General features: G+C 40.2%; 1 protein-coding gene across 2 annotated transcripts; it reads left to right on the top strand.

Annotated features, from left to right (window-relative positions):
- The first annotated feature begins 334 nt into the window (after nucleotides 1–334).
- Nucleotides 335–9,397, top strand: btbd3b (BTB (POZ) domain containing 3b). 2 transcript variants are annotated; one of them, XM_079635521.1, is made up of 5 exons: nucleotides 335–713; nucleotides 955–1,207; nucleotides 2,355–2,445; nucleotides 4,574–4,692; nucleotides 6,384–9,397. In XM_079635521.1, the coding sequence occupies exons 2-5, from the start codon at nucleotides 1,071–1,073 to the stop codon at nucleotides 7,414–7,416; spliced, it is 1,380 nt and encodes a 459-aa protein (XP_079491647.1). In that variant the 5' UTR covers nucleotides 335–713; nucleotides 955–1,070; the 3' UTR covers nucleotides 7,417–9,397. The 2 variants fall into 2 exon arrangements, with proteins under 2 accessions (XP_079491647.1, XP_079491646.1); XM_079635520.1 differs by having other exon boundaries at nucleotides 885–1,207.
- The last annotated feature ends 2,241 nt before the right edge of the window (nucleotides 9,398–11,638 follow it).

The following is an 11,638-nucleotide window of genomic DNA, read 5'->3' as shown; positions in this document are numbered from 1 at the left end:
CAGATGAACTAAATAGTTGAAATAAAGCATTCTGTTCTCACATGAGTTCCCATTTCCTTCACACTCTTTATATATTTAATGACTTTTATTACGCTATAAATATTAATCAACAATAGGCTGCTAAGGGAGATGCTGAAGATCAGAATGCATCATTCTAAGAGGAAAGGGGCAGGCACTTTAATCAAAGAGGTTTTAGCATATTCTAGTAGGTGCTGCGCATGGCGGCTGCAGCCAATCGTGGCTCTCGAGAGTGCTTATTGGCTGGGCTGTGGGGGATGTCTGGCTTCCATCGGTAGGGGGTTACTCTCTCTCCGCTCCATCCGTCCATTCAGCCCCCACAGTCAGCAAAACACTCGTCAGAGCGCAGGTCCACAGCAAGAGAATCCTGCAGAGCTCCGTGTATGTGTGATGTGTGTGTGTCAGTGTGTGTTCAGAGTGTCAGGAGGAGAGAGAGAGACAGCGTGGACTAGCTGCTTCTAAACCACTGCAGGAGCACTAAATCTGGGACTGTCACAGATACTGAAGGAGAGAGAGAGAGAGAGAGAAGAAATTGAAAAAAAGGACGTTTATCTAGCACCACAGTTATGGAGACTCATCTCTGCGGTCCACCAGCGGATCAAACTAGAAGCAAAGGACAGAAAAGTCAGCCGCCGTGTTGACTTTAATCTTCTGGCGGAAGGAGATTATATTCCCTGACAGTTTGCTCTCAGAAGGTGAAGATTAGGAGTGGATTTTTTTTCCCTTCTTTCTTTCCTTTTTTCTTCTGTTTCAGTTAATTGCTGTGCTTTGGGGGGCTCCTCGCCCTCTTCACAAGTCGTCACCTCTCTCAGATCCTTCCTTTCCTTCCCAACATCTTCTCTGCATGCTTTTCCACTGCTCTGCAGGTGAACACACTCATGGTGGATGCCAAGGGAAGGAACATGAAATGTCTGACGTTCTTATTGATGCTTCCAGAGTCAGTTAAGAGCAAGTCCAGCAAAGGCTCCAAAAAGGGGAGTCCCAGCAGCTCGTCCAAGCTGCCCCCTGTGTGCTATGAGATCATCACCTTGAAAACTAAGAAGAAGAAGAAGATGGCAGCGGAAATCTTCCCCACTATGATGCCGGCGTCGGCCACCACGGTGCAGCAGTACCAGCAGCAGAACTTGAACAACAACAACACCATCCAATGCTGCAACTGGCAGGGTCTCTACTCCACCATCAGGGAGAGGTAGGTCAACTTTTGATGTGTTCAGAGGGGGAGACCAGAGACTGGTACGCAGAGAACATCTGGCGACAAACAGAGCCTTTATAAAGTGATAGCTGATGCAGTAGGGTCCAAAAGTCTCAGAGCACATTGGAAATCTGGGACTTAAACCTGCAAATAAGAAGTTTTTGGATTATGAAAATGTAATTACAGAAATATTCAGTACTAGTTCATATCTAATCAAATAAGCACATTTGTGACTCGTTCTTGCACATTGAAGCAATCTGCTTTTTCAAACATTTTCAAATCATAATGGGTAACTTGTGGAGCTCATGCAGTTAGAAAGCTGTGAATAAAAATAAATAAATAAAAAAAATCAATTGAAAATGTCAAACACAATTTGATGCTTTAATGCAAATAAATAACTTGTTAAAAATATAAAAATAAGTTATAATTATTAAACTGAAGCATTTTAACCGCTGGTTTCAGACTTTTAAAGCACTGAATATTTGGAAGAATATATTGGATGCACAGTTAAACTCAGGGTTCACTAGGTTCAGGTGTGGGTGTTTGTTGGAGTGTTATTCAATGGCTCTTTGAGATTGTTTGAGAATGTTCTGAAATGTTAAAATGTCCATTTGTGTGGTTGTTGGTCTCTGTTCTGTCCTGTTTGCATTGTCCTAGAGGAGGCAAAAGAAAGGAACAAGTTTTGTTTTATATGCCATGGCTTTGCTCTCTGTCAAAGGGTAATATTTACTTTGTCGTCATGGGAAAGCCCCATGCCGGCCAAAACAAATGTGCGCTCTCGGACCTGGCTTTGTAGTCCCTTTGGAACAGCGTTCCTATTTACCTACTGCTCCTATGTGGCCGGGACCACAATAATACATGAAGAAGATGCCATTGTAGACTCCCATTTCACAGGGGCCAGGGATTTTCCTGAGAAAGATCCTGTTCTATTCTGAATGTTTTCAAAATGAACAAGATTTAGATGTTCCTACTTCCCCAAAAAACTTAGCATTTTTAAAGCTGATATTCATTTCATGTTATATGCAAATTCCTCTATGTCTAAAGAAATACAGAAACATGGATTCACCTCTTTCTTATAATCAAGTAGGAATGTTTCTCTGTTTTTTTATCTAAAAACGTTCCCCCCAAATCGTCTCTTTTGCAGAAATTCTGTGATGTTCAATAATGAACTGATGGCTGACGTTCACTTTGTTGTCGGCCAAACCGGGGGGACTCAGAGGCTCCCGGGACACAAGGTAAGACCTACTGACCTGCACTACACTGTCATCTTAGTATTACAAGAGAATATAATCAGGATTTAGTGTTTGCGATGTGCGTCACTGCTGCTGTGCTTCAAGTCTTTATCTTGTTTTCAGTCTAGCCGGCCATGTGCCTTTCTGAGACACTCCTAAATTATTGATGTAAATCAGACAGAAGTGGGGAGAGTCTTTTGACAGAGAGATGTCTGTCTTTTGCTCATTTAGATTTATACTGTATTAATTAATCAGAGTTTGTGCTCAAAGTTCCTTAACTGTACAAAAGCACATGCATTTTTTTTTAGTATGAGAATAAAGTGTTTTTCAGACTGAGACGACAAAGGGTGCTAGGGAACACTATTATACACTATTGACACTATTATATAACGTTATCATTATGCTGTGTATAAAGACATTTTGGAAATCATGCGATTAATCATGACTATTTTATTCTTTTGACAACCATACTTCTAAAAGTAAAAAAAAGCACCAACATTTATTTGGAGTAGTACACACTGACAAAAATGGCTATACAAACGCACATTTTTTTACATGAATGACAATTTTTCTTTTCACGTTCAAACAGATTATATTTTCCATATGACTTTGCAAACCCTTGATCCAATTTATCTCCACTGAGTAAACCCTTTGAGATCTTCTTGGAAAGCAATTCCTTTTGTCCTACAATTTTCATGGCGACCATTGAATTGGCTTTACTATGTATGACTTTTTTTTTTAACCTCAGGCCAATTTTAACTGCACCAAAACCCCATTTAAATCGGTTCTTGTTTCACTCTCAGACTCTATTCAAAAAGACAGGGTTAATCTGGTGACTACAATTCAGGCATGACTCATCTTTTATCCATTTAAGAGGGTAGAACTGAAACCTGTGTATGGCTGATATGTGATGCTTTATAAAGCTCACTTAAGCAAGGGCATTGTATTGCTTTGCTGCATGGCCACAGCCAATATTGCAATGAGTCATGAAGAGTTATTACAGAGCACGTTTTTTTATGATGTCCATTTGGCTGGCGTTCAGATATGCATTATCATTTTTATTTGAGAAGGTTACGTTTGCTTCTAGGAAAGGCTTCCTTGCATGCGAGTGCTTTGCAAAATTACTCTCACCATTTATTTGGTGCTCCTTAAAGTTACAATATATTTGCTAAGGGCTTACATTAGGGATCCCGAGGGAGAAAAACACACGTTTACTGACGCAGCAATAAAAAGGCCAAACTAAAGTTCACTAACTGGAAAAAAATGCTATGTGAGAGTAATGCTAAAATGAATTGTAAATATTCCCTTCTGTTCGTGTTATATAATGTATCTGCATTGCTGTGTTGGCCTCTGATTTCATCATTAGCTACGTGCACCCATTAGCATCAGCGAGATAACTTTTAGCTCCAGCAGCCACTTTCACACCATTGTGCAACACTCCTTGATTCGGAGGGAAAAGCAAATGCCATTCACAAGAATGGCACTCACGTGTCTTGTAAACCCAGGGGGGAATTACAGCCGTAATTAAGCATCAGTCTTTGTGGGTGAAATTTTGTGTGTGCTTCACGCTCAAGTGACTCCAGGGGAATGGGATCAAGCCGAAATTTAAAACAGCCAAGCGTTACCTTTACAATGCAATCGACTCAGAAGAAAGAAACCCTGAAGGGCAACTTGTGAGGAATTAAAGATCGCTAGCTGTGCCTTTCTGATTCGGGTTTATAATAAAGAATGTGTTATTGTATAGATTGTATGTAATTTAAGGATGATTACATGAAACCCTCACCTGCCACCTGCAAGGTTCTTTTGATAGGTGCGAGGAGAATAATCAGGTTTTTTTGTTAAAGCGAAGAGAGATTTTAGTGTCAGGTCATGAAATTTGGTCACTTTGGAAAAATAGAGACTGAACAATAGCAGAACAGTATGAAACCTTTTCCATTTACACCACATGTGTCCTTCAATACAAAGCTGATTTGATGGGTTTGCACTGTTTTCAGATGTTTGAAAATCACTGCTCATGAGTTAACGTGTCAATTATTTAAAATAAAGTGACGGATACTGCTCCATATGCTAATCTATAACACAAGTCATGTCAAATTAATTTATATACTATATTCATATTTTTTCTCATTAGTATGTCCTTGCTGTGGGTAGCTCTGTTTTCCATGCCATGTTCTATGGAGAGTTGGCAGAAGACAACGACGAGATCCGTATCCCTGATGTGGAACCGCCAGCCTTTCTGGCAATGCTTAAGTAAGACTCCTTTTGCAATTGCACCTTATCTGTCAGGTCTGTGCTGGCTGACCCTTTCCTCATCTGCCTGGTTAAATCATTATTATCTTCCTGTACAGATTATTTAGTTATTATTGTTTTCAATTAAGCGCAGGAGTGAAGAAAATGATTCTCTCTGATCCAAGTACCCCTCTTTGGACTTCTTCCAGAAGGTTAATCGACTACACCGACATGTAATTTCTTTACAGCGAACGGTTCAAGACCATTAAAAACGATATGGCCTTTGGAAGAAGATTTGTCTGATTGAAATCAACTGAGCAATTAGCTTCATTTGAATACATTTAAGATACCAAATATTTTAATTTGACTTCTTAAATGTCATTTTTCTCAGTTCTCAGATCATTTAAGTTAAAATTGCTCCCTAGCATGACTTTATGGGGCAAATTCATGACAAAGTTGCGACACTCATGGTATTTCTGCACAAAAAATCTGCATCTTATTAATTTACCACAGCAATTCAGTTTAAGGTTCTGATGTAGTGTATTTCTGATTTGCCTCATTTCTTTAAGTGCCAGTTAACTGTATCTCTGCAAAAAAGTAAAAATAAAATAAAAAAACTGTGTAAACCAGCCTTCAGCTGATGAGACTTGTAGAACTAAATGACATGGTTGCTTCAGCAAATGTGTCTTATCTAACGCCACTCGCTGGATGTTTCATTTCCAAAGTGCCGCCATACGTACAATAACCATCGTAATAAAACGTTTGCCAGATTTCACGGTTTCAGATAAAACTGAACATGCTTTTAGCGCCATTCATTGGATATGAACGTGCAAGAATCATTTTGAAGAAATGTTGCCACAGGCATATTTTTTCCCAAAGAGTATGCGTTGGTATCTCCAGAATGGCTGTTGCTTATTCCGAGTGTACTCTGATGGCACTAGATACTTAAAAGTTATATAGAAACTGTAGCTTAAACACGAAGAAAATAAATAATGAAGTGAGCTTAGCTTGTCCGCCTCTCAGAGGGCTCAGGACCATGACAGAAGATCTGATAGATCTCAGCTCATGCTTACCCATTTCTCATGAGAGTCCTTCTGTGTTCTCCACTCTCTCTCTCTCTCCTCTTGCGCTGGCTCATCTTTCACTCCCTCCATCTCTTGAGAGTGATTTTTGTTCTCTCTCCCTCCGTGTCTTTCATCCCTCCTCCCCCACTCTCATGAAGAAGTGTAAATGCTGTCTTTTGGTTTGCCGAAGACTATACCATAGAACATTGTGTTTATTATGCTACTGTACTTATATATAGGTTATCGCTTCTAGCCCAGAATGCATTACAGGACATAGTATTAGATTTGCAGAAGATCTGCAGATTGCATCACAGTGGGATCAATTCAGCCTAACATCTGTTCCCAAGGACACAATCACAGGCCAAGTTCATTCCTATTCCACAAAGTTGTGGCTATTGTCAGAATAGTGTTTTTTTTGTTATAAAGAGGTGTTGCCAAATATAGTATTTCCATTCCCAGTACAGCTTTTCTTTGACCAAAGACACATTGTGGTTCATGCTGGTAGCACATCATAAAATAGTAGCTTCTAGCTGGGCCAGTAATAGCAGCCTACAATGCATGCTACAGTACTACATCTGTTTTAAATGACTACGGCAGATGATGGCTAACCCTTTTTGGCTAACCCTGATTTTTTTGTCTGTTTCTCAGGTACATTTACTGTGACGAAATTGACTTGAGTGCAGACACTGTACTGGCAACATTATACGCAGCCAAAAAGTACATAGTCCCACACCTGGCTCGGGCCTGCGTCAACTTCTTGGAAACTAGTTTGAGTGCAAAGAATGCGTGTATTCTTCTGTCTCAGAGCTGTCTGTTTGAAGAGCCAGACCTAACGCAACGCTGCTGGGAAGTCATTGACGCTCAGGCTGAGCTGGCACTTAAGTCTGAGGGTTTTTGTGACATTGACGCTCAGACCTTGGAGAGCATCCTCAGACGAGAGACTCTGAACGCTAAGGAGATTGTAGTGTTTGAAGCGGCACTAAGCTGGGCAGATGCCGAATGTCAGCGGAGGGAGATGAACACAAGTATCGACAACAAACGCAAGGTGTTGGGGCAATCCGTCTACCTGATCCGTATCCCAACCATGGGTCTTGATGATTTTGCAAACGGTGCAGCGCAATCAGGAGTGTTAACGCTGAACGAGACTAATGACATTTTCTTGTGGTACACGGCGGCTAAGAAACCTGAGCTGCAGTTTGTCAGCCAACCTCGTAAGGGATTGACGCCACAGAAGTGCCACCGCTTCCAGTCGTGCGCCTACCGCAGCAACCAGTGGCGTTATCGCGGACGCTGCGACAGCATTCAGTTTGCCGTCGACAAGCGGGTGTTTATTGCCGGTTTCGGGCTTTACGGCTCAAGCTGCGGATCTGCTGAGTACACCGCCAAGATCGAGCTCAAACGGCAAGGGGTCGTCCTGGGAACCAACCTTAGCAAGTACTTTTCAGATGGATCCAGCAACACCTTCCCCGCTTGGTTTGAGTATCCGGTTCAGATAGAGCCTGACACTTTCTATACGGCCAGTGTGGTTCTGGATGGAAATGAACTGAGCTATTTTGGACAAGAGGGTATGACGGAAGTTCAGTGTGGGAAGGTGACCTTCCAGTTTCAGTGCTCTTCGGACAGCACCAACGGCACAGGTGTGCAGGGCGGCCAGATTCCAGAGCTCGTTTTTTATGCCTGAGTTTCCCCTGGGAAAACTAAAAAACTGCCCACCTTTCCAGAGTGAAATAGCTTTACAATACCCGTTTTTCTATTACATGGCAGAATTCAACTCCTCCAATGATGCCAGCTCAAGCAAACTGAGGCATAACAGGCATTACAAGGGTTTTTGTTTTGAGCTGTTAGAGGTTTTTCGGGGCTGTCAAACCGTAAACAGTGAATTAAATATTTTATTTTGTGCTCTGAATAACGCTGCACCTGTTTACAAAGAAAATCTAATTTTAATGGTATGGGAGTCATTGTCTAAGCTCCTAATTGGATGCCACAGCCACAGTTGCTCATTATCTTAATTGATTTAAAATATCAGATTCATTTAATTTGAGAGGGGACATTGTGCATTGTACAGTATATATTTCAATGTGTGAAGTAAATTATAAATATATATATAAATATACTATATTATCACTTCATGGCTACATCTACTGTTTACAATGACTACGCCATGTTAGTGAACGCTTGCACATGTATATTGTAGCAATAGTGAACAAATTTCTCATGATAACAGTCTAACTCCAGCATTTCTCCATATCACGATTCAAGGCAATCAAATACCTAACACCAAAGTCACCATAACTACTTTTTGGTCAGCATCATCAAGCACAGATTGTTTAGAATAATGACATAATTTAGATTTAGAAACATCCGTCCATTAAATAAACTACAAAATGTTTTGAGCTTGCACTGGAATAAACACTTTTAATTTTAAAGTCTTTAACCCTGCAGTAAACCTTAGTCATGATACACGTTGTATTTAATGTTACGAAAATGAAAACAAGGGACAGATGTTCTGTTCAATGAGTTATAAAATTTTTTTTAAATCGACTTTGACAAAAATAAAATAAAAAATTAGACTTGGCATAGGACCTAAAGACAGTACAGGATTTTGGACTTTACATCTGTCCCAAACTGTTTTTTTCTCAGAAGATTAATACAGCCTGACTGAGGTTAGTAGAATCAAATGTACAGTGAATGTTGTATTATATTCAGCAGAATCAACATCATAAATAATTATCTTACAATATCTCTGGGTTCTATAAAATATTATTTTATTTGAGTAACACAGTTCACCAGTTTGAAGTCTCTTTAATGCTGGTTTTGTAAAGCGCACTAAGAAACATTACAGTTAATTCCGCGGAAATAACAGGTTACATATTCACAGCATCACAATCACACAATGTGATGTTTTGGGATATTGTGTCATCATTTCCACCTCTATAAGTGTTGTGTTCGTGGCTAATTAGCAGCATAATTAGCTGTCACCCAACAAACCCGTCTTCACACTACTAAATGGGATGTTGTCAACTAACATTATAATCACATTTTTGCAAAGACAAGATATTTCAAGCATTTTATTTTGTCTGCTTTGGGCTGTAATTACCGACATTGTGTTTTTCCCCCTTTATTTTCATTAAGGTGTCAAAGTGGCAAGAGTGCAGAAAGCTAATTCTATTCCGTGTATAACTTTTAGTGACAGACATAATAGCGATGAGCAGAAGGCAAATAACTGCTCTTTACACTGATCTAGAAATGACCAGTCACATTTGATCAAAACACTGATATTATCTAATATCACACAGACTTAACAGTCAATAAAGTGAACGAAACACTAGGGTTATATAAATCACCGACAAGGTGCACTTTGAAATGTGCTTTAACATCAATGTTTATACATGCAAATCAATTCAAATGTGTCACGTTATGGATTTTTGTGTGTTGAGATTTTGTTAACGTCATGTTTTTATTTAAATGTATTTACCCATCACATGAGCTACTTTAATCTTTGTGCACTACTTAGAAGAGGTCATTGATGGTGCTCGCTGTGTGTTTATAACACTTCAGTGAATGTGTATAAAGCATATGTTTGTGTGTTACAGTACAGAGAGACTTATGAATGTGTATGATAGATGAACATGCAAATAAACTTAACAAACAGTTCTATCATGACATCCAGAATGACTTTTGATATTTCATTGTTTCTTTTATAGTAAACAACTTTTTAGTTCTGCCTAAAAAGTTGTTCTGCCCAGAGTTTTGATTATTATTTCAAACGTGTTCACATGATGAAAATGCACATCCCTTTTGGAAAAGTACATATTTTTCCTTCAGCAGTTTGCAATATAAAGTTTTGATCCGCTAGATATGGATGCAGAAATAAAGCTCAGAGGTACACATTTCATCATATACAGTGGTTACAAAGAAGGCATGCTTAATATATTCAGCATGAACACTGTACTGTATAAAAAGGCCATACTGTAAATAATACATAGATGCTTAGAATGTAAAACTAGAATAAGAAATTGTGAAATAAAAATACTGTGTAACATGCTTTTTTTTTAGACATTTAAAGGCGCAGTAAGCAATTTCTGAGAAACACTGTTGATATTTAAAATCAACACCCAAACAAACACACCTCTCCCTCCATTGCCCCCAAAATAAAGAGCACGCTATACAACACAGGCAACCACTAACAGCTGGAGCAAGTATGGATGAATCATCTGTGATCCAACAACAACAGCATATCTTAGTTCTGTGAAACATTCCTCACCTTTGTCAGTGTTGAGTCAATGAGTTACTCACGTATACGAGCAGAAACAAAGTAACCTTGGCGTCCGTTTTCAGGCCGTCCCGCTCTCTAACGTCTCTCCAGCGCTTTCCAATATTAATGCGGATTCCAGTTCTTGCCTGATCGTGATCCTCCTTCCAATTATATTTAACTGACCTTTTCCTCTTTGGTAATATCTGGGCTATCTCTCTTTCTACAGTCTTTCTACAAATGTCCCGCTTGCTCACTCTCTCCTCCTCCCTCATAAGCGGATACGCCTCCTATTGCTGATTGGCTAGAAGAGTGTTTTGGTGCTCCGTGGATCAGTCCGATACCCTTTGTTTTTTGTCCTACCGTAAAACTTCAAATAATAGCCCGGGCTTTTATTTTCCCAAATCGCCGAACTGCACCGGCTTGTATTTGAGACAGGCGTCTATATGAGATAGGCCTTTTAATTTAGTGTTGAGATGTTGTTCATTGAGTGTAGGTCTAGAGATAACGGTCCAAATAGCCTAGGCTGATAGACGGAAAGCATGACAGTAGGATGTTACCACATTATATTACGTTTTATTTATAATTCGAATGTGTTTAACAAATCAGTTAATGTAAGAATTAGCTACTATATTACCGTGGGCCCTATCTTGCACCCAGCGCAATTGACTTTGAACACCGACGCATGTATCATTCCTATTTTGCACCCGCGCACAGCAGACTTTTCCCTCCACAGACGCACGTCGGTAAATTAGGAAATGAACTTGCGCTCGCGGGGGAGGTTCAGCGCAAAGAGAAGGCGTGTTCCGGCGCAAAACTTCCATGGTGCTATTTTCCAGTTATAGAAAGCAATTGCGCCATTGACCAGGAAAAAAACAGTCTAAAGACAGTGGCGCGTTGCGCGTTAGTGATATGGTATTTTAAGGGCGCGTGCTTGGCCATAATGTTAACGCGCATCCACTTTGATTCTCTAATAGGCCTATAAACAGATGCAGCAGTTTTCATTTTTGCAAATCATACATTATTACAAGGAAAAATATTAACACACGAGGGAAATCATTGTTGTGTCCGTGAAGATGTGAAAAAGATCTATCTAGATAAAAAAAAAAAAAAAAATCTAGATTAGGCTACACATTTACTACCCAAATTCTAAGCCTGTTTAACCGAAGCTAATTTGGGTGGGTTTCTCCCATCATCCCCAATGTCACTTCTCTGTGTTTTACAGCCCTGACGAGAACGTCGGTTTCCTCGGCTGTGAACCGCTCCTGGCGTGCGCTGGCAAATCCGCCGTTATAATAGCAATCCGCCATGGAACAAGTGCGCCTGCTCTTAAAGGGAATGTGAGAGGACGCTCTGATTGGTTTATTTCACGTTACGCCCAAACCACACCTATGAATAATGAAGCTACTTCAGACCAACCCCTTTTAGATTTGCGTCGGGCGCAAGAGTCATTTATCCCGCCGGGAAAATAGCAACAGCGCCCGGATCCGCCCACAAAGTTACTTGCGCTTTGCACTTTGACACTTGCGTTTCAGATCGTTAAAATAGGGCCCATCATGTCTAAAGGCGGTTGCACACCAAACGAGAAGAGCAGCGCCGCGTTGCGTCTATGACAACTCGAGGTATCGCACACCGGACACGCACTTTGTTA

Source organism: Phoxinus phoxinus (genome assembly GCF_949152265.1).
Source record: "Phoxinus phoxinus genome assembly, chromosome: 14".
Classification (NCBI taxonomy): Eukaryota; Metazoa; Chordata; class Actinopteri; order Cypriniformes; family Leuciscidae; genus Phoxinus; species Phoxinus phoxinus.
This window is presented reverse-complemented; position numbering and strand designations above follow the sequence as displayed.

Bases quoted from the DNA above. Each gene is read 5' to 3' on its own strand.
- btbd3b (XM_079635520.1), top strand. From the start codon at position 897: ATGGTGGATGCCAAGGGAAGGAACATGAAATGTCTGACGTTCTTATTG. The intron at 2,446-4,573 runs GTAAGACCTACT...TTTTCTCATTAG, and splicing joins AGAGGCTCCCGGGACACAAG to TATGTCCTTGCTGTGGGTAG. The intron at 4,693-6,383 runs GTAAGACTCCTT...TCTGTTTCTCAG, and splicing joins GCCTTTCTGGCAATGCTTAA to GTACATTTACTGTGACGAAA.